This window comes from Corvus hawaiiensis, chromosome 12 (assembly GCF_020740725.1).
Source record: "Corvus hawaiiensis isolate bCorHaw1 chromosome 12, bCorHaw1.pri.cur, whole genome shotgun sequence".
Classification (NCBI taxonomy): domain Eukaryota; kingdom Metazoa; phylum Chordata; class Aves; order Passeriformes; family Corvidae; genus Corvus; species Corvus hawaiiensis.
In genome coordinates this window covers 2,357,573-2,384,775 of record NC_063224.1, presented here as the reverse complement: position 1 = coordinate 2,384,775, position 27,203 = coordinate 2,357,573, and the positions used below count along the sequence as shown (strand labels likewise).

At 50.3% G+C, this 27,203-nt stretch overlaps 1 protein-coding gene across 4 annotated transcripts; it reads right to left on the bottom strand.

Annotated features, from left to right (window-relative positions):
• Positions 1–2,578: 2,578 nt before the first annotated feature.
• On the bottom strand, positions 2,579–27,203 carry FBXO31 (F-box protein 31). Of its 4 annotated transcripts, none has more exons than XM_048316471.1 (10): positions 26,813–27,203; positions 19,798–19,869; positions 17,912–17,998; positions 14,265–14,341; positions 12,655–12,822; positions 11,911–11,985; positions 10,460–10,569; positions 9,651–9,804; positions 8,709–9,070; positions 2,579–7,457 (listed from the first exon to the last, which is right to left on the bottom strand). In XM_048316471.1, the coding sequence occupies exons 1-10, from the start codon at positions 27,201–27,203 to the stop codon at positions 7,235–7,237; spliced, it is 1,719 nt and encodes a 572-aa protein (XP_048172428.1). In that variant the 3' UTR covers positions 2,579–7,234. The 4 variants fall into 4 exon arrangements, with proteins under 4 accessions (XP_048172428.1, XP_048172431.1, XP_048172429.1 ...); XM_048316474.1 differs by lacking the exon at positions 26,813–27,203 and adding an exon at positions 21,518–26,630; XM_048316472.1 differs by lacking the exon at positions 17,912–17,998.

Genomic DNA, 27,203 nt, shown 5'->3' with positions numbered 1-27,203 from the left:
GAGTGTCCATGTCCATGTCCGTGTCCGTGTCCATTCGATCCCGGTCCCACGAGTGTCCGTGTCCGTGTCCATGTCCGTGTCCATTCGATCCCGGTCCCACGAGTGTCCGTGTCCATGTCCGTGTCCATTCGATCCCGGTCCCACGAGTGTCCATGTCCATGTCCGTGTCCGTGTCCATTCGATCCCGGTCCCACGAGTGTCCGTGTCCATGTCCGTGTCCATTCGATCCCGGTCCCACGAGTGTCCATGTCCATGTCCGTGTCCGTGTCCATTCGATCCCGGTCCCACGAGTGTCCGTGTCCGTGTCCGTGTCCGTGTCCATTCGATCCCGGTCCCACGAGTGTCCGTGTCCGGTCTCCAGGCGCCCCCTGGCGGACACGGCGCGGCCCAGCCCCGCCCGGCAGCGGCTGCTCGGGGAGAATCCCACGGGAGGAAGCCCACGAGGGCTCTGAAGGGACAAGGTGACATTAAAGCAGGAGCCAGGAGCAGAGCCCATCACCCACAGAGGTTTAATGACAACAAGAACATGGCAGTGGGCAAGGAAAGGAGTGACAGCTCCAAGGAACTACAGAGGGAGCTCAGAAGGCTTTAATTAGCCATTAATTAACCGCCTCCACTGGGAAGAGGAGGAAAAAAGCAAGTTTCTGCTGGGAATCGGGATGAGCAGAACACACAGCCCACAGTTTGCTCACCCTCCTCCAGGCAAGGCGCTGGGATGATGCAGAGACACAGCGTGGACAGCCCAACTTTCCTCCTGTTCAGGTGTCTCCTGAAGTCTTGGGAATTGGAAAATGCAGCCCTTGGATCACGGAACAAGGTGGGTAGAAAGGCAGAGGGAATGGCAGAGCCTGAAGCTGTCACACCCCATCCTTACCCCAGGGAAAGGCTCCGGCTGCTGCCAGGGCTGGGCTCACACTGGGAAGTGATTTCAGGCTCATATTTGTGGCTCTAAGAATGGAGAGCCACCTTCCTTCCTGTCTGGAAGCAAAAGCCTTGTGGGTTTTAGGAACAAGCCAGGTAGGAAGAAGCAGGAATGCTGTGCAGGAATGTTGTGGCCTCTCTGGTGGAGCAGAGACATTCCCGAGAGCAGAGACCAAGACCCAGCACAGATGATGTCCCCAAACCTGTGTAGGACGTGTCTGTCCTGTCAGAGAGGGAATAATTCACCCCTGCATGGCCTCAGCTCCTGAGCCAACACCTCCAGGGACAACTCTTTCCCTGTTGCACACGAACAGCCCATAAAGGCCGTGACAGTCAGGAGCTGACCCCCAGCAGATGGCAAAATCTCTTTATCCACCACTGAGCTGGGAGGAGGAACCCACCTGCCCAGAACATCTCTGCCAGGTCCCAGGGAACTCCTCACTCCTTGGCCAGGGGTTACAGCAAAGGAGCTCAGCCCTGCAGTGATCCTTCACACCTCCAGCTTCCTTGGAAGGAGAGGGAGGCTCCCAATCCAGCACTTGGGAGGTGCCTGTGGCTGGGATTCAGCAACGCTGCCTCTTGAGAAACCACATTTGTGCTCCTCCAAGCCAAACATAGAGCAGGAGTTACTGCACTTGTGTTTTACTCTTCCCTTGCCAACGGGCCTGCAGCACCACAAAATCAAGGCATGGGATGAGGGGAAGGCATTGGTGTATAAAAATACATAAAAGAGGGGAAATGGAAGATGCCAGACATTCAGAGGACGGCACTGGGCAGCTGTAACAGAGCCCTCCAGCCTGGATTAACCACCCGCACTAAAGCAGAGCCACTTCCAAATTAGCAGTTCGTGCCTGAACTTGGGGAGTTCGGTGCTCCCCAGCCAGGGTTTGTTCTCGAAAAGAATCAGCTGCCAAGGAACTCACCAGCAGAACTGGGCTGCAGAACTTGAAGCACGACATTCCCTCCAGGAAAGGCAGGACAGGGAGCACGGGGCTGGCACAGGATCTGCAGCAGGAGGAGGAAAAGCTCCTTGGTGGCAGCCGAGCTCATGCCACAAGTTGTCCCATTTCCACAGCATCACTTGGAAAAGCAGTGCAGAGCTGGCGTGGGTGTGGATTTCAAGTGCAGGGAATGCAGACAACTCCCAGTGTGACCCCACAGAGAAGGGGGATGACACCATCACGCTGCCTCCCTCTCCTCACCCTCATGCTGGGTCAGTGCCAGCTGATCCCTTTCAGACCAAGTGGAAGGAAGAATGGAAAAAAAAATAAAAAAATCCAGGATTACCTCATGCTTCCTTTCAGACAGAGAAAGCTGGGCCTGGGAGAGCAGAGAGGCTTTGTCAGGGCTCAGGGTGTCAGTTCTGCCCCCCCAAACCTGCAGTGGGAGGGAGCAGGGCACCACGGGCACCCCAGGGGAGATGGAGGAGGAGAGAACAGAAAATAGGGATAGGGGAAGAATTGGGATTTTACAGCATGAGGTGTGGGGGGTGTGTCTCACATCTTCAGGAAATCAGCACTGCTCACCAAGTACCCAAACAAGGGAAAATTAATTCCTGTCCCACGACGGAAGACAGGCAGCTGCACGTCAGGAGGGAGGAACTGGCCCAGCATTTTCCTTTGGGACAAGGGGGGGAAAAAAAAGAAGCGAACAGAAGTAAGTTCACAAAACTTTGCTTTTTATTATTTGAAATTGGAAAAGGCTCCTTGGGTAACAATGATCAGGTGTAAAAGTAACACACAGGGCTTGCTCAGCTTTCCAAAACCCAGGGTGAAGTAGGCCAGGTGCTGATTTTATACATCCTGTTCCTCTCAGAGCCAGTAAGAACAGGACAGGCAAAGCCCCAGCCCTTGGGCAGGGGAGCAGACTGGGCAGCTGAGGTGTTTAAACTACAACTGCTCATGTTCCACATGGATATCTGTGGTGGTGGATGTCCAGTGGTTTCCTCCCACTGCCCTCTGTACAAAGCAGGGATTTATCTTTCACCTTCACTTTTAATACTTTATCGAGACTTATCCACACTCAAAACCTACAGGAAATGCCCAGATCAATCCATTAGTGTCATGTTAAAGTGGTGAGTGCAAAATACACGTGGGAACAGGGAAAGGGGAGTAATCAATGACAAAACAAAAGTGCAGATTGCTTTAATTAAGCTAATGAACACGGTCGAGCAGAGTGCTCTTTGCCTCAAAAGTTCCAAAGATTGCAATCCAAACAAAAAACCAGAATCACACATTTTAATTCAGCACACAAAGCACCCAAAGGTCAGTGGCACTCACAGTTTAGTACCTCTATCTTCCACTCCACATCCCAAAAAATTCACTGTTCCACTGGGAAGGGCAGCACGAGCCTTTGGCAGCTGAACATCACAGAGGATTATTGGCCACGTGAGCAGCCAGCTACAAGACAGAGTTAACACATTACCATTCCCTAAACTATCAAGTCGAGCCTAAACAACCCATTTCCACACAACAGCCAACACTCCCATCGAGTTCCACTAGGTTTAAATTAATAAAAAGCAAGAAAAAGTCATCCTTGTTGAAAAGTAAACACTGAGCCAGCTGCAGTTTGGGCTTTTCCTGGGAGCTGACAGCTCCAGGCACAGGAATTCCCTTTCTCCCCAGCACACATTTCCTAAGGAGCTGCCCTCCAACAGCAGCACTGCTGTTCACTCCACAGAGAAGCTGACACCTGAATCCACAAACAATTCCATCCTTTTTCCCCATCCTTAGTAAAACCCAGCCTGACAAATCCCCGTGGAGGGAAGAGTCTCCCACAACCACCAGGCCTAAGCACAGCATGTTCACAGCTCTCAAATCAGGCCCAAGGCAAACAAACTGGAGCTTTGATGTTCCTCTTTTCCAGCTGGCCAAATCCATGTGTTCTGATGGAGGAGCAAAACCCAGCACATGAACCAGTCACTTCTTGTCCCTGAGCCAAAATTCAGCCCCAGGTCTTGCAGTGGCCATTGGGGCTCTGCAACCTCCCTGCAAAGGCTTTGTTTAATCCAAAAGGCTCCTGCCAAGAGTATTCCTACCCCTGACAAGTTGTTTTCCATCCTCGCCAGCACTTTCCACCCATCTGGGATGAAGAAATCCAGCCAATTGTCCCCAAGATTTCCTGCAGAGCCAACAGGACGAGGAGACGTCGGCAGCAGAGATTGATCACCATCTGCAGGGCCCCAGCACACATTATCCCTGTCAACAGCTCCCAGAAAGATCCCAGGGGGCTGGAGAACCGGGATTTGGGAAAGCCATGGGGTATGCAGTGCTGGGCAGGGGGTGGAACAGCCTGTACCAAACACGAGCAAGCACAGCAAAGCCCTGTCCTGTCAGCACCACTTCCCGTGAGGAAAAGCAGGACTGGGGAAAGCAGGAGCATCCCCCTGGCCACGGGGGATCAGATCCAAACTGCCTGCTCCTAAATCTGTCTCCCCTTTCCCAAAGATTGCAGGGCTGGGAGTTTTAACTCCGTGCTACCCTGCTTTGCTGTGGAAGCACTGACAGAGCCAGGCACAAAGGAACTGGCACAGGAGCACCTGCAGCATTCCCAAATCCATCTCCACAGCTTTCCTCACCCTCAGCTGAATCAGAGGGGATTTTCTTCTGAAATGCCACTAAAGCCTGCCAGGCTTGGAGCAGCAGCAGGTGAGAAAAGGCATCAGAGGAGGAATATTAATACAAAACTTGCTATTTCCTTTGCTCCAGACAGAACAAAGCCAGGGGGTACCAGCAGTTTTCCCTTTAATCAGGAATTATCCTGACGTTTTGAGGCCAGCCAGGTAAGTTATAAATAAAAAGATGCCACTACAGGGGCAAGGCAGAGCTGGGAAAAATTCCCACAGGGCATCAACTTCCACCAAAGCCCTTCTCTCCAGCCAGCCAAGCAGGTCTGGCCTTCAAGAGACCCTTGGCAGAAGGGACAAGAAGCCTGGAGAAGAGCAGATGCACAACCTGTGCCAAGAGCAAACAGGTGACACCTTGCCCAGGTGACAAAGGACAGAGGCTACAGACAGGTCGGTACTTGGGAGAGCAACTCAAGCCTCAGGCCAAGCACTTGCAGGGCAATCAATGCAATCTGGATTTCAATCTCCATTTAAAAAATGTGAATCGTAATTTAAAAGCTAAAAGCAAAAATTCTCAAGTCAGTAATGTAAAATTTCAGGATTTTGATTTATTTTGGTGGGGATATTGAAGTGGGGAGGAGGAATCTGCAATCAGAGCTATGGATCCAGCTGAAGAAGAGCTGGTTTTAGGGACATGCAATGGGAACAGCTGCCCAAGGGGACATCTCCCATCCCTTTGGGCTGTGAGGGAGAACACAAGGCAGACAAGAGATTGCCTAATGGCAAACTCCAAGATAAACAGGCCACTGAGACACCAAATAAAGCCCTAAACATAGAATCATTCAGGCTGGAAAAGACCTCTGAGATCGAGTCCAACCATTAACCCAGCTCTGAACATCTTCAGTTGTCCCAGGAACCTGCACCAAGCTGGAAACCTCAGTCTGCAAATCAGGCACGAGCTGTGCACAGAGCTCAGCAGCTGCAGCAGAAGGCTGAGATGCCCAATTTCAGCTCCAGGTCACCTCTCTGCCCACTCACCAAGACACAGAGAGCAGTCACTACTCCCTCTCTCCCCAGCCCTGTGTGATCCAAACTGGCTCTTCCCTCTGCCAGGAAAACCCCTACAGGCTGCTCACAGCCAACCTACTTTTCACAGCTTATTCACCAAGCCTCTAACAGCTCCTCACCCCCACCACTGAGGCAGGCTTTCCACTCCTCACAAACCTGCAGGAAACACAGCAAAAAGTGCCCTACATCACCTTCAAATTCCCAGAAGTTTGGAGAACTCTGTTCAGAGAGACAGGAATTAATCCTGTGAGTGACATGAGCTGCTGCTCAGCATCCCTGCTGGAACCTGGGTTCTCACACAGCTCAGAGACCTCATGAGCCAGAAATGGCAAAAAAGCCCTTGTGAGAGTGAGAATAAAAGCTGCTCACAGGCACTGGAACCAGGCAGGGACTGAAAACTTCTCCACAGAAGGGGCCTGAAACCTCCCAGCACAGGTACAGACACATTTAAAGACCTAAAACTGCAGAGATGTAAAGGCAGGGGTTTGTTAGACACTGATGAGGGGAGAAGAGAAGGGACCTGGAGTTTGTCCTCACAGCCAGAGAGCAGCTGCAACAAAGGGTTGTGTTAGTGCTGCTGGTTTATAGCACAGCTCACAGCCTGGAGATGAGCACTGGCCAGCATTTTCCTGCACAGCACAGTCTAGAGGGAATCTGCTTCCTCTCCTGCAGCACACAATTCCCAGCAGAGCTCAGATCTGCCACAAAATCACCTGGGATAAAACAAGTGAAACTAGAAAGGGAGAGAAGGGCCCTGTGAGTGGGGCAGCAGCACCCACCCAGCAGCACCCACCATTCCAGGAGCCAGAATGAGCCACACAATAGGAGGACAATCCCTTGTCACTCCTTTGGACTCCAAAGGACATCCTGAACAGGAATGACACCTGTGGGTCACACAGGACCAGTGACATGTGGCACCTTCTGCTGCCCAGCTGGGCTCATCTCACAGCTGGGTTTCTTTTTTGCTCCTTCCTTTCCATTTTCAGACCCACTTCACAAGATCTGAGAAAACCTTCCAGGTACAAACCAGTCTGAACACATCAGAGCTTCTGCAGTTTACACCCAGTTCCAGTGCCACAGCCAGCTCCTGCAAGGAGAAATCATCATCTCTGTGCTCAGGGAGACACCCAGACCTGCAGCTCCAGGGACAGCACATCCATCCAGCTCCAGAAACCAGGACAATGCTGAGCACTCTCATCCTGCCCTTGCTGAGGGAATTCTCCAGAGGAAACCACACACTCCAATTACCAAGCCAAGGACGCAGCTATCACACCAGCCTCTCCTGGCAATGCTGCACCCACAGAAAAGTTTCTGGAGAGGAGGATGTGCTTTGTCACTGCCTGTTCCTCTGCCCAGCTCTGACCAGGTGTTGGTTTTGTCCCAATATACTCTTTTTTTGCACTAAGGAAGGTCTGTTCCTTCCTCTGCAGGATCCCTTCAGCTCTAAAAAGCCCAGACTGGGGAACAAGGACTGCTGGGAAGCAGCGTGGAGCAGCACAGAGGAAAAGGGCAGTCATGGATGTCTGAACTGGGATGTGTGTACATTTGGGGTAAAAAGGCTTTATTCAAAGTGCATGCTTTTATCCAGAGGTACCAAGAGCGAGGACTCCCCAGCCCAGCCCCGGCTGGGGAGCGCAGCAGCCTTTGCCACCCCGAGCCCTGTCCATCACCAACCACTCATCAAGTAGCCAGGGACTGAATGTTCTTGAGCATCTCATCAAAGGCCTCCCGGGAAGGCGCTTGGGCGTTCTGGAAGGAGACCTTGATGCGGCTGTAGAGGCTGAAGGATTTGAGCTCCAGCCAGATGAAGCCGAAGCGGTCGTCGTCGAACAGGACGAACACTCCCGGCGTCCGCTCGGGGCTGGTGAAGCCGTGGCCAGCGATGAGCCCCGTCCCGTAAAAACTGCAAGGGGATAAAAAGAGGTGTGAGAACAACCAGAATCACCCAGTATTTAATCCAAAGAAATTAGCACAAAACTCTGATGAAGCCAGTCTTGATGAAGCCGGGTGTGACAGAACAGCGAGTTTTACACTCGGTTTTTAAGACAAGAAACTCCTCATTGCTACTTGCAGGTTGCTGCTTTGGGTTATCCTAATTAGCACCTGCACACCAAAGCTGTGTTTTTCAGTAGTTCAGCCCCCTAACCCATCTGAGATTAACTTGTGCAACTCAAGGATCAGCACAGGATCAATCCTCCCAGGAAAGCAAAGGCACATTGAGAGCATGACCAGAGTGGCAAAACCTAAGGGAAGGGAGAGGAAAATCTAAAAAGCAGAAAAAATCTACCAGGATCTGAGGAGGAATAAAGGTCAGTCAAAGCTCTGAGCAAGCAGCAGGTGGAGCAGGGTTTTATCCAAACAACTCAGCTGTGACAGCAGGAGCCTTCTGGGATTAACCAGCTCTGGGTAGGTTTTTCCACGAGCACAGATGTTTGGCTGAAGGTCACCTGCCTAAGCCTCAGCTTTAGGGCTCCTTTTCCACACTTCATTTAGTGTGCTGCTTCACCAACTCCAGCTCCCATTGAACACAGCTCTCTGCATGCCTGCACCTCCTGCTTGGGGTACTCAGCACCTGCCAGGGCTGCCCCACGGCACCAGAGGCCAGGGAAAGGTGGGAGAGAGCACTGTGTTCCCACAGCCAAGGAACATGAATGACACACATGGGAACGGGAAGCAGCTTGAACAGTTCTAAATATGTGAGCTGGGCAGCTCTGGGACATAAAACACACCAAAAAAATGGATGTGTGTGTGGAATTCAGGAGAGGTGCCAGCTTCAGAAGTAAATCCAGCAAGGAAGTGGGATGGCAGGTGACAGTGTGGTGAGAGAGGGAACAAACCAAAGCATGGGAAATTGGGCAGCAGAGGCAGGAACCAGAGAGGTTGTGAACTCCCCATCCCTGGAAGTGTCCAAGGCCAGGTTGGATGGGACTTGGAGAAACCTGGGATAGTGGAAGGTGTCCCTGTCCAGGGTGGGGGTGGAACAGGATGGGCTTTTAGGTCCCTTTCAACCCAAACCATCCCAGCATTCCATGAAATCAGAGCCCAAGGGGCTGGGAGATCCACAGGCAGGCAAAGGGCACACAAATACAGGACACACCTCCAAGATTCCCCCTTCCCTTTCAAAAAGTGACTGGGCCATAAAACCACCAGTTACCAGATCCGGCAGGTCCGGGGATAATCCTCGTTCCTCGATATCACTCCCATGGGCAGCACGAAGGGCTGGGAAGCTGGTGCCTTGTCCTGGGTCGTCCCCTCTGCCCCAGCTGCAGTCTCTTCCCCCTCAGCACCTTCTCCTCCCAGGGGACTGGCAGGCTGGGAGGCAGCCTGCTGGGAATGCTCCTCTTCCTCCTGCCGCTGCTCCCGCTCCTGCTCCTCCCGCCGGACCTGCTCCTGGACCTCCAGCACAATACGGGAGAGCTCGCTGAAGTCTCGCAGGTTCTCGATGTCAGGCAGCCGCAGAGGATGTGCCAGGTCTATCTCCACAGTCTGCTGTCCAGCTGGGATGTTGGGATCTCCCTAGGGCAGGAAGGAACAGCACGGCTGCACACACCAGGTGGTACAGAGCCATCACCTCATTTGTTAATAGTTCACTCTATTCTACAGTCACCAAGCTGGCAACAAAGAAAACCTGCTTGGACCTTGTTTGCTGTCCTCTGACATCTCTGCTTTCCCCTTCCCAGAAACAGAACTTTAAATCTAAAGCTGTACTTGCAAGGGTGAAAGAAAGTCAAAGCTGTAGCTGCACTTCACCAGAATCCCTCCCCCGTGGGGAGGAAGGAGCTCCCCAGCCTGACTTCAGTGAAGAGCTGCCAACATTTGGTACCTGCTCTTCAGACACACACAGAGGATCTCCAGAGACCTGCTACCAGCTGTTCACAGAAAGCAGCTGGAAGGGGGAGGAAAGGAAGGGGGAACCAGGAGAAACTTTGCAGAGCAGGTTCTGGCTACTCTGCATGTGCTGAGATTCACCCAACGCCACCAATCCCCACAGGGAGCAGGGTTTGGGCTGCCAACTCCCAGACAGAAATCTCTCCTGTGCATCCACGGCACTGAGAACACTTTCACAAGCACCTGAGAGAAAGGAAAATGCACTCACAGTGATTTTGGTGCCCTTGGCTTTCTTCCCATGAAAGCTCAGCATGACAATCTCCAGCCCGTGGCTGCCGTAGGTGCCTTTGAAGAGGCCTGGCTGGATGAGGTCGTCGGGGCTGCTGGGGGGGAGGTAGATGCGCCGGTACGTCAGGCAGTTGCTGTGCAAGAGAAAAACGTCAGAGAAGTCAAGAAAAAAACCCCTCCCCATCAGCAATGGGTTTGCATTCTGCTCCTCCAGCAGCTTGGGGATGCTGTCAAGACAGGCAGGATCTGTGTATTCAGCAATGCCAACAAGCTGAGTGGATTTGCTTTAGAGCTCCGCAAGCACTTCCTCCCTCCCTGCACTTCTCTCCCCACCATCCCTGTGAGCACACCAGGAGATTCCTGCAGCAAAGAAACCTCCTCAGTCCTTGAGATTCCCAGAAAACCTGAGAGTGAAGCATATTTAAACATCTGCTACACCGAGGTGGCTGCTAATAGAAACCTGGAGAGATGGTTACAATCCCCCAATTTCTCAGGGACTCTGGTTCCTGCCCTACAGAGCACACTGATTAATATGGATAATAACCAGACACTCCTTGGCATCACATTTGCTCTGTCTTCAAATTAAACACAGTTAAACGACTCAAAAGCACCTTCCTGTGCACAGTTATTGTGTAGAACTTGGAATCCTATTCCTACTGCTGTCGTTCCACCTCATCTCCCTGTACAGCTGGAAAGCACTGCAGAGACACAGCATTCCTCTGGCTGTGGAAGCCCATGGAAAACCCCTGTCTCAGGGAGAAATGCTTGTGAGGTTGTAGCAGCCCTTACTCATATTGGCTGGTGTAGATGAACTTCATCAGGATGAGCTCTTGCATGTGTTCATGGAAGATGTCTTCCAGAGTCCGACCCCACTCCTCCCTCAGCCACGTCCGGAATTCCTGCAGCACGAGGAGAAAAGGGGGAGGATGAGGACATCGCCCCAAGATGACTTCACTGTGTGACTCTGTGGCAGCACATTTCACTGGCAGAGCCACAGACAGGGCACATCCTCTGCCAAAGACAGGGAAACGTGGCTGGATTTGGGAACAAGCACGTGTCGGCTTGGAAATATGCTTAACAGTGATTATGGTAACTGCCAGTGGTCACACCATCAACAGGCTTCCCTTCAAAGAAATCCCAGGTAGAACCAATACAACCCTTCAGAACAAAAGCAAAAGCACGGCCTGTTACTGCAGAGTAGCTCATCTACTCTTTCCCTCACAGTAACTCATTTGTGTGCCCACAAGCTGACTCCTGTGCCCTGTCCCGACATGTTCAACATAAAAGAAAAAGCTTTTGAAAAGCACTAAGGGTTTAGGAGGTTAAAACCTGCTGATTTAATTCTGATGCATCTAAATCCAAAGGGTACTTTGAAAGCATCTCCTGAAGTACCCCAACTCCAGCTCTGACAAGTTAATACCCTGCCAGGAGTTGGTGTGATAACAGCTTACACTGAGATAGCAGCCTGCCAAGTGATATTCCAAACCTGCCTCCTTTATCTTCCCAAGCCAGATCCTCCAATTACCATAATGCCACGCACACTTAACGTGGTGCTTTGAAAGTATTAAAGCATTTCTCATCTGCTCCAGCACCAGAAAACACTTCACTAAACCTTTCACCCAGCTGTTTCCCATTAGCAGACAGACATTTTACAGCATTCCTCAGAAGCAGCTCAAATATCAGATTTGTCACGTGGAACCAGCTGGAAGCAAACAGCAGTACCTGGCAAAGGTATTCATCCTGACATTTATACCTGCATTTAAATACAGGTATTTCACTCAGGAATCTGCCTTGCTGGATAGAGCTGACAGACACAGGAGAAACAACCAAATGAAGCTTTTAATCCCTCGAGCAAGGCAAGCAGTGGGAAGGTGCCTCGCTGACCAGCAGGTATCCAAATGCAGCTGGTGCTCACTGTGTTTGAAAGATCTTAATTATACGGACAGAGATCAGTGCCTGGAGTGTTGCTGATGTCCAAGATGTGCTGCTGACCCTCTCTGGACAGGTCTGCTACCAAAACAGGAGGAAGGTGCTGGGGCTCAAAGAGCACCTTGACACAGAAAGCTGCCTGAAACAGGACATCAGCCAAAAGCTCACAGCCTGGGGTTTCATATCTGCTCAGTCACACAGAAATCAGAAGGCAGAAGGGCACCTCCCAGACCCCAACAGCAGCTGAGAGCTGCTCCTCAGGAAGGGGACACACAAAGAGCCTCAGTGTGGAGCCCTGGCAGAGCACTCACCTCCTGCCTCCCCCCTGACATCCGGTGGTGATCCGTCTGGTTGCACTTGGTGGAGAACTCGTCCTTCTTTACAATCTGTGGTTACCATGGAGGAGAATTGAACAGGTTACAGCCCTGTTCAGAGATGCTTTGGATGACGTAGCCAAGACTGCTCACAGCAAGTGCTTTACAAAACAAACATTACTGGATTTGCTACAACACAGAAATCCTTCAGTGCTACCGAGTGCAGCAGCTACAGAACAGAGAAATAAAAGCAATAAAACCTCAATGCACTCTAATGAAAATAATAGTTTTAAGCTGCCTCCCTATTTGAGCTTCCTCCTTTAAAGAAAAACAAACAGCCTGTCAGGAAGCTTTTTAAAGCATCCAGTGGATGCTGCATCACCTTCTCAAGGTCTCACTGTGGAGAGAGCTGCAGAACAGGTCTGTGTCTGCCTGGGCACACTCACCAGCTGCCCAAGGCCAGTTTACACATCCTTTCCCCAGATCCTGGTGCTCCCACCATGCTCCAGCCCAATGGAAAACAGCACAACAGCCTGGCTGTGCCACTGCCAGGGAACAAATTCAGAGCAGGGAACAGCCCACACAACCTGTCAGACACATAATGAGCGTAAAGCTGGCGCCCACACACACAGCAGGGTGGTGAAAGCCACAGCTCTGAAATAAAATCCTCACAGCTTTTTGAGGAATCCATTCCCAGAGCCGAAGTGCACACACAATGCTGAGGGAGGCAGAGGAGCTCACCTGGATGTGGCCATTATGAGGTCCCTTGTGACCATACATGCACTCCACCGTGGCACATTTCCTCTCCATCAGATGGATCCTGAAGAGGGGTTTGAATCTCATGGGATCATCCACGTGAGGGTCATGAGGCGGCAGGTACATCCAGCCAATGATGAACAAACCATCTACCTGCAGAGGGACAGGACACAAAGCGCACGGGATCAGCCCTGCATGATTCCTTGTGAGTCTGCAGCAAACTCTGAGGCCTCTTCTGGCCCAGGGCAGGAGCTGCAGAATAGTTTGCTGCATTCCCAAACAGCTTTCCAGCCATTAACCCAGACCATATGCACTCCCAGCACTCCCTGGGTGAAGAGGGCTTTTTTACAAGGCTTCCTGCACCACTGGAAAAAGCTCAGGCCTTTATTGTTGCAAATGACTTGCCTGGAGCGCAGGATCCAGAGGGAGAGACCACACAGCAAGTCAGGCTCTAATTGGTTTGAGAGCTCCTGCTGGCAGATATTCCAGCAGATGAATTCTGCTTCCCATGATTATCCCTGCCTTTTGGATGAGGAATTATTTGGCTTTATTACTCAGAGAACACAGGAAGCAACACTCTCGTCTCCTGAGAGGCACAAGTGCCAGCCCCCTTCCTGCACACCTAACAGAATCCTTCCCCATAGGCTCTGCAATTCCAGAGGCAGGATATTCTCCAAACAGAGGGATCTGAGATGAAGGCAGAGCAGTGCCACAAAGTCTTTATAAGGTGACAGTGGAAGTATTGATGCAGTTGGGTGCCCTCTTACACCAGTTCATGGAATAGAATCTTGCAAAATGCAAAGGCCTCGTGATTTGTTCCGCTTCAACCTGGCAGTTATTGAACCTTGGTGCAGAGAACAAGGGCTCCAGGCAAACTCCTGGCTCAGCTCTCACCAGCTCAGTCTAACATTGTTCATTAACTGCTCTCCCAGCAGCACCAGAGCTGCCAGACTCCACACATCTTGTCACCAGTGTCACTCTACATCTGATGCACGAGTCTTAGAGCTGGTGTAAAGGTTTGCCAACCACACAACTGCAAAGCCCTTTGCAAAAAGTTCAGCTGCAGGCAAAGAAAATGAAGTGAACAGATTCCTGTGCCAGCCACCGGAATATCAGTGTCAAACTCTAAATCAAGCCTTTCCCTCAAACACTGATCATGTTTTCTACCTGCTCCTGGGGCTCTGTTTGGCACAGAGCTGAAAAATAAAAGAACTGTCTGGAGAAAGGTGGTGATGATAAAAAGAATCCCAGAACCATTCAGGCTGGAAGAGAGCTCCAAGACCATCGAGTCCAACCTGTGAGCAATCCCCACCCAGAGCAATGAGTGCCACGTGCACTCCAGGGATGGGGATCCCACCACCTCCCTGAGCAGCCCAGTCCTATGTTTAACAACCTTTCCTGTGAAGAAATTCCTCCTGATGTCCAACCTAAGACAAACCAAGGAAGAACCAAGGAGCACCCTCTGGGTCCATATCACTCACTTGAGGGCTGACTGTTCAGACTTCTTAATGGTCTGGGAATGGCTGCCAAGGGTGGAAAGTGTGGGAAAAACCCCCCTCAGCCCTCAGAAGCCCCAGGATGAGGTACTCACTCACCACCACGTTCAGCAGTCCCCCGTAGGGCCCGATATCCGGCTGCCACAATCCCAGGATGTGCCGGTAGCGGTGCAGCACTGGGGAACAGGGAGACACTCAAGTGAGCACATCCAGAAGAAGGAATTGGGATTTTGGGAATGAAAAGCCTGCTCCCAGGCTGCACACAGCGCTGACCAATAGCACCCACAACCACATTGACTTGGGAAAAGTGGTTGTGTCCAAGCCCAGCCAGGAAGTTCTGAGCTGAGGCCTCGCCCAAGCTCACACACATTTATATTCTTTGCTCCTGGCCCTGTGGAAGGGCAGAACCACCTACCTCAGCAGGAATTCCCGGGAAAGTTTTGCAACACAGTCCCAATAATACAAATCACGCGATATAACCAGAGCTAAAAACAAATAGAAGCATCTGCCACCTCCAGTTACGAAAAACACACTCGATGCTTCACACTGCAAAGCAACAGAAAATAGGGAAGGGCAGGAAGGCAGGAAGGAACAAGGAAATTTGAATATTTTGAAAGCATTTCACTGCCTTGTGTAGACAAACTTGGCTCCAGAGTTAAGCATCCTTAGAAACAGCCACTGGGAGCAGGGGCAAAGCACATAGATCACTCCAGCTTGGGAATCTGGTGGTGAGGCCAGCTCAGCCACGGCCTTAAAACTTCTACAGAAGCAGCCACACCTCAGCAGTGCCCAAAAGCTGCTTCCAAAACCCACTCAAAATCTACTGTAGCAGTTGAGGCTTCTCTGTTTCTTGTCTCAGAGCCAGGTGTCCCTCCAAGCCCACCTAAACAGAGGAATATTTTCAGCAATCAGGAGGAAAGGGCTTTTACAGAATGATCTTAAACCCGCTGTTGTGAGGACAGCTTAGAGATGGGACCTGCCTCCAGTCCTCACACAGCCATTCCTCTTGTCCATCTAATTTCCTTCTGTCCATCTGATTTCCTCCCAGGATCAGTAACCTTCACAAGAAGGCATTACAGAGCCTGGCATTTTGGGCAGGAACAGCAGCATGCATGTTATTTCCATGAAGAAGGTATTTCACTTGCCTTAGAGATGTCCACAGCCAACTCAGAAGGCCACAAGAACCCATTTTAACTACCAGAACTGGCTTAAATAATAGCTTTGGGTTTGCATCAATTTAAAAGAAGAATTGTGCTTCAGTGCAGCTGTTCCAGCAGCTTTGTTTCATTAATTACTTCAGACAGCAAGAGCTGCACAAGTTTTTTTATCCCACCAAAGCAAGAACTTCCACAGGAGTTTAGGACAGCAGGGAGGGAAGTCCAGAGCTGCTGCCAACTGGCCTGGAGGAGCCTTTTCCCTGGGCAATAAACAATTTCAGACTGAGACTTGCACTAAGGCAAGCAGGCAAACCCCACTCCCAGCTCAGTAATTACACATTAATTAATGGCATGAGCTGCTCCACCCACCACAGTCTGCCTTCCACCCTGTCTGCCACAGAGCTGATAAAACCCAGCTTTTTTTAATGTATTACTACTTTTTAGGACAGAAAACAAAGCTATCCAAGGGGGATGAGGATGTTCCTCCTAGCCCAGCTCCTGCTGGGAGCTATTTCAGGAACTAGGGCTGATTTCTGGACACAGGAAACCAAAAAAAAAAAATCCCATTCATTTCCAGAAGCTACGGGGGAAAATGCTGGTACTTGGCCAAGGGCCCAAACAAGTCTCAAAACACAGCTCAGTTTTCAAGCCTGGGCTGTCTCTGAGCTCCAGCAAAACAGCAGCTAATATTAATTGCAGGGAAAACCTGATGAATTCCAGCTCTGGCTCTTCCTGGTAGGAGACAGGATGAATCTGACAGTTGTTTCCCTTCCTGCTCCTCGAAAGAAAACAGCACTCAGGTCTTTCTCCAAGGTTTTCCACTGCCTGTGCTCAGTCCTGGAGAAGCCTCTTGCCTATCCAAATTTCTGAGTCCACCTCCTGCCAAATGGAGCAAAACCACATCCACGGGATGCTCCAGGACAACCTTCATCCAGCCTGAATATTCCCCACGTTCCACAAGGAGCCCTGCACACCCTTCAGATGGGAAGGGGGCTTGAATCCAGCTGGGGATGGGCTTGGAAAAGCAGGGAATGCCACACTCCCACCAAGAAAAGGCTGCCTGGGGAAGATCCTGAGTAGGAAAAACCCAAACCACTGCAATTCTCCCAGACTCCTGGGATGCAGGAAGGTCTCTATAAGCAAATTGAGCTGGAATAATGGAAGCAGTGCTCAGGTTGGTGATGCCTGAACTGCTCATAGAGAGAGCTCAGAGTAATCCAGGCGAGCTTAAGCCCCTGGGGAAAGCAATCTGAGCTCACCTGGGTGACACTGCAGGAACAGGAATTAAGGAAGACTTCCATGGAAAATCCTGACAACACAGGAAGGGAAAAAGGGGAAATGGGCCATTGCTTCTTAAACCACATGGGCTCAGAACCACGGAATCATTCAGGTTGGAAAAGACCTCTAAGATCATCGAGTCCAACTGTCCAAGCTTCTCCCCAAGGAACACAACACAGCCCAAGAGAAAAGGGGCACATCAGAAGTTTGGGCCTACAGCTAAAGAAGTAATAACTGAGGGAACAGCAGTAAATGTCATTTAAGAGCCCCCACAAACAGCATGTTTGGAGCAAACATCCAATCTCCAAAGGAATCCATCTTGCAGCTTGGATTTGCTTCCCCTTCCCATCCAGCCCCAGAACACAGTTGGTGTTGACAGGCACCCCAGGCTGCCAAACCCCAAATTTTTGTCCCAGTTCCTGCTGTAGCCGTGCTGCTGGTCTGTCCTGACGCATATTAAAGTCCTCACCTTCCCAGCATGGCCCCTGCTTGGTTGCTTCCCTCAGCACAGGGAATTCTGCAGCATCCACTCCCTCATTAATGTGTGTGATAAACTCCATTCCCAAGCAGCAGTGAGTTAGTAACTGAGTCTGCCAAACTCTGCAGACCCAAAGGAGCATCAGAGACAGCTCAACACCCCCTCCAAATAAACACCAAACACTCCTGGCTTCCTTAACTGATGTAAACTAATCAGTCCTTCTTCCCCCTCAACTCCTGCTGAACACTAAACTCCAAGGGTTTAACCATTCCTCCCTCAACACAACACGAGGAGGGGGAAAAAAAGGTTATCCAAAATGAGGAAGGCAAATCACAATCTTTAAAACATTAGCAGAACATTTCCTAGAGACAGATGGTGCTTAAAAGCATTCAGTGTGCAGGGAGGGAATTACTATGGGAACACTCAGCATTTTGCACTGGAGAGAGCTGTGGATTTGACTGTGGCTCACTTGGATCACGACAACGCTCTTTGCCAGTCCAGAGTTGCTTTTGGGAGGCCTCACCAGGGTATCAGAATTCTTCCCTCTCAGAAAGGTGCAATTCCCAACGAGCAGAGTGAGTGCTCCTGTTCTGTGAGGAGAGATCCTCAAAAAAGCACCTCAAAAAAAGACCAACACCCCTGAGTGCCTGCCCTGCTCACGCTGTCACCCCGCAGGGTCACAGCGCTCCTCTAACACACACCAGCCACAACTGGTGGCACCTCCCTGCTGTCCCAAGGTCATCCCCAATCCTTTGCTCCAAGCCAGGGCACACTCCATGCAGCATCCCGGGCGTGCTGGGTGCAGGAAGCAGCAGCAGCAGCGGGGTACGTACGGCAGGTGTAAACATCTCTGTACTCCATGTGCTCGTAGTCGGGCAGGATTTTCATAAAACGCCCCGACTTCACCCGTGGGTTTATACCTGAACAGACAGAGCAGGGTGAGTGCCAGCAAACTCTGCTCCACTGGGACCAGCAAACAGTTCCATGGATCTGGGACAACCACGCAGGGAAGTCCAGCTCTCTCCTTGACTTTGCTTCCAGTTGGTTCCGTCACCCCCGGTCTCGTGTGAGCAGGATTTCTCACACAGGACGTGTTCCAGATTCCCACAGACATTATTTACAAATGGCATCCAGCGAATTCCAAGTGGAATCAAAGTCCTTCCTCAAACTCTGCACTGCTGCCTCAAGAAGACCAAGTAAGTCCACAGACAGCAGCCCAGGCCTTGGATTAGTTCTGCTTTCAGGCAATGAGCTCAGTTCCCATGTTGCCCCACCATTTCTCACAGAAGCACACTCAGTGAACAGAAAAGTCCATGCAGTAATCCCAAATTAACTCCTCTGCAATTAAAGAGGTTTATGGGACAGTAGAGAAAAAGGGGTGACACCACCAGGAAACTGCTCCTGGCACAGGGCAAAGTTCTGCATCTGAGCAGAGGAGCTGAGATGGCGCATCCTGAAAGCCAGAACGGCTGCCAAGCATTCCCACTCTGGAGCAACCATCACTGGTTGGGATTGCTGGATGGATACGGGCACAGACCTCACACAGAAGTGCAGGAAAGACCATCACAGGGGTGGTTCTCACACACCAAGTGTGACTCTCTGCTAATGGATGCCATGGGTTTGAAAACTACTCATGGAAACAGAGTGAGACAGATCTATTGCAGGTTATTAAATAAACGAACTGATTACACTCTGGAAACCTGCAAACAGTGGGAATGTTTAGGAAAATATCCCACAGGGTTGCTCTCTCCTCGGCCTTCCTGCCCACAGCCATGGCTGGGAACTACCGGGCTAGAGAGTCACCACTGTCCTGAGCCAGGAGGGCCATTTTTACCCACAGCTTGTGCATAAAAAGCACCAAGTATCACTTTAATATCTCTGAGCCATGGAAGTTACGTAGTAAAAAGGACTGCAGGTCATGAAGAGATGCTGTCCCACTTAAAAGTGGCAATGAAGAGCTAACATCTGACCTGGTGTGTGCTGTGTAGCTGTCACCACATCAGTGCCACACAGAGATATGGGATTAAATAGGAATTAAAGGTTAATGGGACTTCTCTGGGGACATCCGTGTGCTGGCTCAGCATCACTCAGCCCTCCCAGCCAGGAGAATTAGGCAGCTCCATCCCTAGTGTAGTACAGAATAGGGAAAGACAGATAACAGGTGATGAAGTAATTTTCCTGTGGATGCTCAGCAAGTCTATTAAGGATGGGATTAAACCCCTTCTACCTGTTCTTCTTCCCGGCTTTAAGATCAGTACTTGAGGTCACTGCTGCTTCAAGATTCTAAAGGGTGCCACCCCCACAGACATTCCCAAAACACACTGACAGCTCCTGCCAGGCTCTCCTCCTTCAGGGCATGCTCATCCCTTTTCCACTCTCCTATAGCCATTTCCTTTCACTGAGATCAAGGCTTAGAAAAAATATCCGTTAGCTCCTTAGCAAAATCTGAAAGTGGCAAAACAGGAGGAAAAACCCCCAATATACTTCATTAAAAAATTAAATTCCATGCTCTTTTCCCACCAAAGGATTGGGAAGCACAGAAATCCCAACTCTTGGCATCTGCTTGGTATGAAATAAAACTCCAAACATGTCAACTTCCCAATGAAACCCCTGCAAGTCAGTCTGAACAACTTCTGCCATCAAAGTTCAACAAATATTCAACACTTCTATGCTCTAAAAACGGGTATTAAGCAAGATTTGGATTGGGTTTACCACTTACGTTTGGCGTAAACATCTCGACAGGACACTCCTGTGATCTCCAGCTTCCTCAGGTTTTCACACACTCCATACTCTGCAACAACATGGAAAAAAGGGTCAACTCTGGCACAAACAGGTTTGCACCCAGAGTCTTGGTAGCAGCTACTGAGATCTGATCAGGTGCATTCTTGAAGCTGCCAAGTAGACCAAGAACCTTATTTTTGCTTTAAAAACCGGATGTGATTTTGTGGAAGATTCCAAGACATTTCACAAGCAATGCCTGCAACAAACACACCATAAGGCACAAACACACCCAGCAAACTCACAGCTGCTCACACCTCAGCCAGGAAGAGTGTGAAATGTGGGAGACATCCCCATTCCAGCTGGGATTGTGTGCCTGTTTCCAGCAAATCACCGCTGTGCAGAGCAATTATCTACTCCCACTGAGGTACCCGACAGGGAAAACTGCTTATTAGGATCCTAAAGGAAAGGTCACAGATTAGAAAAAGAATGAAATGGAGACATAAAACAGGCCCCAGCATGCACAAATATGGCTACACTTGAAAGCAGATCAGATTGAGAGGGGGCTGTTGTACAGGCAGATGCCTTTGATTGCTCCCAGAAGCCCCGAAAACAAAGGGAGTCAGAGATCTCGGAGCAGCTTTGAAGCAGAAAATGAGATTCTCTCCTTTCATTTTCAGGAAGTCAACATCGAACTTCTAAGAAACTTCAAAAGTAATAAAAGCCAAGTACTAATGTCTCAATGCCAGAAATCTTCAGAAGAGCAGAGGGAGGAAATGAGAGTAGGGAGATCCCAAAAAAATCAGCAGTGACAATGCCACCCTGCTGCAGTGACCCCGATAGATCTCAGCAGTGGAAAGTGCCCTCCTTGACATCAAAGACATCAACAGCACAGATCAAACAGCAGCTTTCCTCAGCAGCACAAACATCTGCCAGCTATTTGACACAAAACTGTATCTCTGCAGACCCTCATCAAGCCGTTAAATATGAAACTGATCCTCAGCTGAGCATCCTTGAATTACCAACTGTGGCTGTGAAGCACCACCTAACGCTGGAAACCTGCTGCAGGAGAGCATTCAGGTTCCAAAGATGAGAAAAGCAGGAGTTTCCCTGAATGAATTCAGCCTCCTTGTGTCTATAAATACAAGCACATGACGAGAAAGCACTCAGAGGGTTTATTGTCAGCCTGTCTCCAGGGAACACCCGTCCCGCACACATCGCTCCGCCTAAGCGGTGGTGAGGGCAGCAAAGGTGAGAGGGGCACAAGGCACAACAAACGCTGCCCTTCGTCAAAAACCACCAAGGGCAGCGGCAGAATTCCTGCTGACTTCTGTAGGCAAAGCCAGAGGAAGCTCTGAGGGTTCAGAGCTCAATCCCAAGGTGGGCTGAGGAAGCACAATTAGGAGAGGGCAGACGAGCTGAGCTCGCAGGAAGAACAGCCCAGCACAAACAAACCACTTAGTGCTGGGTCTGTGCCAGCTGTGTCCTGCAGATCCATGAAACCAGAGCTCCACGGGAGCCTGGGAATGCAGCCCCACCCTGCCAGAGCCTTCCAGGCTCTCCAGCACTGCTCTGTCAGTGAGAATGTGGTGGGTAAACACATCACAGGGATGCAGGGAACAGCATGGAATGTCCCCAGCTGACTGGAAAGTCTTTGGAAGAGGGCAGGAACAGCGTGGTTTGGGAACAGGCAACTCTTGTCCATGTAAACAAACACTCACCTGGCCCCAGGATGGGTGAGATGAGCCCTTCCCACTGCAGGCAGGTTGAAGTCAGGCAGGGAAGGGATTTATACTGCATGGAAAAGGGAGGATTCTGCCCAAATGGAATCTCTAACAGCACCAAGAGTGACACTCTCTCTTCCCACAGAAGGGGCTGATTTTTCCCAAAGCCTTCTCCCTAATCCATAAATCACTCAAGTGAGTGCCATGGGAGATCCACCACCAGCAGCTACCTCCAAATAACAGGGTGGGAAGGCATTTGATGTCAAAGCTTCATGCAAGAGCTCCTGATAACCTGCAGTGAAATTTATGAAAGTCAAACCATTATTAAAGTGGTTGTAATTAAAACCTTTCCTGGAAAGATTCAAATAACAATTTCCTTTAAATAACACAAAAATTTAGGATTTGTATATTGCTACGCGTTATTTGTCATTAGATATCCAAGTCCTATAAGAAAGTATTACCAGGAAAAAAATAATTTCATCTTAATGTGCTTTAACACTCATTTTATAACTAATTCTTACCCTGTTTTGGTCAGCAAACAACTACAGAGAGTGAAAATGCCACAGTGATGGCTGAGCTCCACAAGTGCATTACTGCAGCTCTCCTGAACCAGCTGTTCACACCACGATGGCCATTTTATGGGAAAAATCAATCTCTTGGCTCACAGTGCCGAAAAACAACACCCCTCCAAACATCATAAGCAAGAAAGGCCATCTCTTTTTAACCCAGAAGGCAAGAGGGACATAAATTAACAGCAAGTAGAGCTTCGAGATAATGAGAGAAAAAGAAAACTGGTAAGGTTTTCTTTACAGAGAACTGAAATCCCTTTCCAAGAAAGATCTGAAGAGCTCAAGCTTCCTGGAAAATTCCACTTCAGTGCAATTAAATCTATTTTAAGGAAATGTATCTCAGTGCAATAGCTCACTGAGTTAAGTATTTTTATTTTAAGGAGTTAATAGTCACCGAAATTCACACCCTTAGAAAATGGCTACTTAATCCTGCTCCCAAAGCAAGGATGGAAATTGGTTTTTCCAAGTTCCCACTGACCAGCTGGAAAGGCTGCTGGAGTGGGTTTATAAGGAGTGCTGATTTCCCAAACACAGGGACACGCTGCTGTTTCCATGGTCACATGCACGGGAATTTAAAGGACTTGGAAAAGCAGTCTCCATCTAGGCATGAGCTGCACTAATACTTCTCCAAGTGGCATTTATTCCTTGCCCTGCTCCCACTTCCAAGCCTCACATTCCCTGTTCCTCCCCCAAAAGAAGCTCTGTCACCCCCACCCTGCGTGGCCCATGCAGGAGTTTAAAAACAAGCAAGGTTCTTCCACCCCAGGTTGGGAAGAACCCCTGTGCTCACATCAAAGCCCCAATTCCTGCTTTTCTGCTGCCTCTCCCAGCACAGCAATGCCAGGGAGCTGCTGGAAGCTGTGTGTGCACATCCAGTTTTGAGGAAATGAGGATGTCTGGCAGAGCTCGATCCCCTTCACCATTACTGAACTTCCACTGTGTCCTGGTTAATCAAATCCTCCAATTATCCCTGGATAAATGCATGTTCACAAGGCTGGACACAGAACAGAGAGGATAAAAACTCACTGGATTATTCCAGCTACCACAAAAATGGGAGATTCTCAGGTTAGCACCTCTGAAATACCAGGTGGACAAATTTGGAACTGGCTTCTTGTTTCCAAAGGCTGAGCAATCAGATTAAAACACACCCAGTCCTCTCCCAAACACTTCTCCCAGGGGAAAGCTTGGAGTTACCATGGAGGAAAGGGAGATTTGATCTGCAACAAATGCAAATATTTGTGGAAACCCTAAAGCAGAAGATGTGCAGCTTGCAGACAGGTCTGAGACTCTGAAGGGTGGCTGAGAGTGCTGAGCACCTGCCTGAGCAGTGAGGAACAGCAAACCACTGCCAGGTTGTAGTTTAAAGGCCAGAAAAGGTCATCAGAGATGAAGAAAAGCCACAGACTGACACGCTGCACAATGCTTTCACCTCACACAAAGGGAGCTTGGAGCCTTGTGACTTATGAAAATCACCTCCACCTTTACAAGGACACAGCACTGCAAGAAATGGCTCCTGTTGTGGCAGCTTTTGTGCATCAAACTCCTGCATGGATTCCCTGGAGTCTTGTAAGAGCTGAACCCCACCCAAGAGTCTCCTCACTGACTGTACAAACCACATTTCCCAGCCTTTTTTCCCCACTCTTCTCCACAGGCACCTCTTTCCATACAACCTGAAGGTCAGAAACTTCAGCACCTTGGCTGACATTTTGCAGCAGGCCCAAAAGCTGCTGGAGGCTGTTTTCACAAACAAAAGCCTTTTCTTCCAAGCTCTAGAGCTGGTTATTCTGCATTACTGGTCTGTTCCCAGGTGCCCTGCTGCACTCGCCCTGTTCTGGTTTAAGAAAAAAGAAATTAAAGATTAAAAATGGACTATAAGGTGTTAATCAAGGTAGGTCAGGCCACCAGCCAGGGTGACACGAGCTTTAATTCTGCTCCTGCTGCAGAGATCAGCAATCTCCTATTTATAGAAAACATGGAAGTGACTGCAACCCCCTCCTTGCCAAGGAAGCGATCCAGAGACATTGTTTACCCCAAACAGTTGCAATGATAAAAGGACAACAGCTCTGACAGTCGTGTCAGTGCTACACAATTCCCCCTGCTTCATCCCAGCGCTCTCCCAGTCCTCCACCAGCAGCAAAAGCCACTCCACTTTCAGGCAGACAAGTCCTCTGGACACTTGGAATAATCACAGCATGTTTTCAGACTAAGCTACAGCTGAGCTGGCCCAGAGCAGGACAGAGCAAGACATCAACACTGCATGGACCGAGGGCCCCATCCAACTTGGGACACAGCCAGGCTGCTCCTCACATCCAGCGCTGCTCTTGTCCAAGGAGAAGGGAAAAATGGCCAAAACAAAGCACTGCAACAACAGCTTCTCCCAGAGCAGCTTCTGTCTGTTCTGATGAATTTCAGGATTCTTTCCTGCCTCTGCACTGCTGTGCATTCCTAAAAACAGAAGTAGTTTTGCACATGCAGCTGACACCAAGCTGAAGTTTCCCAGTTACTTCTGGAATATCGTGCTGGATTTGGATGATCCTCATGGATCCCTTCCAACTCAAGATATTCTGTGATTCCATGAGCATCAGGAGGCCTCAGAGCAAATAAACCGGCAAGGCACATGTGTTCTTGTTCTGTTTTTAGGACATGCAGCCTCATCACACGACTCAGGCAATACAAACACACACTTAAGCACTGACTAGAGATGGGAATTGGTTTGGTTTTGGCAAAGATTACAAAAAGTGATGACATTTTATGTTTGACTATCACACAGCCCCCAGTGCATGGCTGTGCAGAAACACAGCACAGAGTATTTTAAGTTTTAAATGTGTATTTATTTACCAACACCTGATGTTTACCCATAAAATACTGCCTAATTTTAGCCTCATGTGTACAACTACTCAAAGTTCCACTCCTACCACAGCAGAGCAATGCAAAGCACCACAAACAGCCTGAGAAATCCAGCTGAGGAACTGTTTGGAAAACCAGGGCTGGTTAAAAGATTCAGGCTCAGTTTCACCACTGTAGGAAGTTTGCTGGCCAGGAACTGCCCCTTATCTGTTCAGCACGGCTTGGGCACCAGCCTTTGGTACAGGAGCCTCCTCAGCCACACCAGCAGCCATCAAGCTGCTCTCTGACACTCCTTGAAATGGGTATGTTGGGAAGCAGGAGAAATTACATGCAAAAAGCATCAAAATTTGGTTTATGCACCTCTCACCTGGTAGTTAGCTAAGGGCCATAGACAAAAGTGTAGTCTTGATACCTCCCCTTCCTGTCCAGGTTAGTTTTAGCCATAAAAATTCCACTGTTTCCTTCATTTCCTTGAATTTCAGCTGAGCTTTTGAACACTGCTTTATCTACTGAAAAGAAAATCTGAGGAGCAGACATGAATTAGATAAATAAATGCATTTCCCCACCAGGCCTAATTTAGTGGCTCTTTTATAAGTCAACCGTGCCTATAGTTAAAAAGTGACATATATTTCTATATACACATCTTGCCAGGATCATAACCTATTAAAATAATTAATCAGTCAAGTTTTGCAAACCATTCATCAAACACACAAACATCCATGAGGGCTCTAAGTCACTAGAGGAGTGTAAGGAAGGAATTAACACCATTTCATTAGCCATTCCTACAACCAATGTTAAATTATTGGGACAATGCTGAACTATGAAATCAGAATGCTTTGGTTTACATTTTCCAGGTGCAGTTTTTGTGTTGTCCAAAGGTTCTTGGATAGTGCTGATAGAGGCACGAATTCATTCCTGCAAGGCTTCAGGCATTCCAACAGATCCCACAGCAGGCTGCCACTGACATACCCAAATCTTTCATCCCTGTGCCCTCACTGGTATTAAAAACAGAAAGCAAACAGGGAAATACACATGACTTCATGTGCTGGCAGCAACAGCACCTGGCAGGATGGCAGCATTTGGAAAGAGGATGAGCACAGCAAGGCAGACCTTGGGAGGTGGGACAGGACTGAAATAACAGAGGACAGAGAGCCACAACGGTGGGAGGACGAGGATGAGGAGTAACGAGGGAGAACTGCAGCCTCATAGAGCACAGCTGAGGAAAAAGCACCTCCCAGGCCTTCACATTACTGCAGCACAGCATCCTTGCACCAGATGAGCCCTGGAAAATGCACACACGAACCTGGAACCTCTCCACACCTGGCTCTATGATTCCCCAAAGAATGTCCCTGGCCTCCTCCGTGCACCACAGGACCCAGAAGGCTCCCTGCCCCCGGTGTATCCCCCGTGTCTCCATGGCTCCAGGAATCCCAAGGGCCCCCCTTTCTTCCCTGCTGCAGGGGCTGAGCATTCCCTGTCCTCGCTGCCGAAACCCCCCATCCTCAGGATTCCCCCAAGGACATGCTGCATGGAGGCATCATCTTCCCCGGCCTGCTGCCATCTCACTCCTCCCTTTCAGCTACCCCTGGGGGACAACCTCAACTCAATGCCCTTTGCCACAAGCCAAGTGCCACCACCAAGGGACCGTGCCCAGGGGACCCGAAATGTGCCCACTTCTCCACCCTGCACACGCGGAGCCCTGCGAGCCACGGCCCCATAGCCTGCACCCCCAGACCCCAGCTCTGCCCGGCACCCACGGAGCCCGGCCCTTCAGGATGCCCACTCCATCCCCTCCCGCACTCTCCGTGTCCTCCTGCACCCTCGAGGCTGCTGCCCTTGGACCCCCGGACCGTGCATCCCCTCGGGCGAGCGGTACCTTCGCGGCAGCGCCGCCGCCAGATCGTGTCGGTGCGGAGAATGCGGCGAAAAGTGGTGCAGACTCGGGCCAGGCTGGGCAGGTCGGTACCGGGCAGGGAGCCGAAGATCTGCACCAGGAGCTCCGGGGGCAGCTCCAACAGGGACAGCGGGGCCCGCCCGGCCGGGCCGGCCTCGACGGAAGGCGGCAAGGGCCGCCCGCCCTCAATGCGTTCCGCCGCCTCCTCGTCCTCCGTGACGACGACGACGCCGCCGCCACCGCCCGCTTCCTCGGGGTCGGTATCGGTGTCGGGCTCGCTGTCGGCGGCCCCGCGGCGCTGCTCCCTCGCCGAGCCGCGCCGGCGGCAGCCGCGGGCCGGCCCGACGCCGCACAGCCGTGCGCACACCGCCAT

Coding starts and splice junctions, on each gene's coding strand:
- FBXO31 (XM_048316471.1), bottom strand. CDS start 27,203: ATGGCGGTGTGCGCACGGCTGTGCGGCGTCGGGCCGGCCCGCGGCTGC. Junction 17,999..19,797: donor TCGAGATGTTTACGCCAAAC/GTAAGTGGTAAA, acceptor CTGTCTGTTCAG/GTATAAACCCACGGGTGAAG. Junction 7,458..8,708: donor CCCCGGACCTGCCGGATCTG/GTAACTGGTGGT, acceptor ATCCCCTTGCAG/TTTTTACGGGACGGGGCTCA.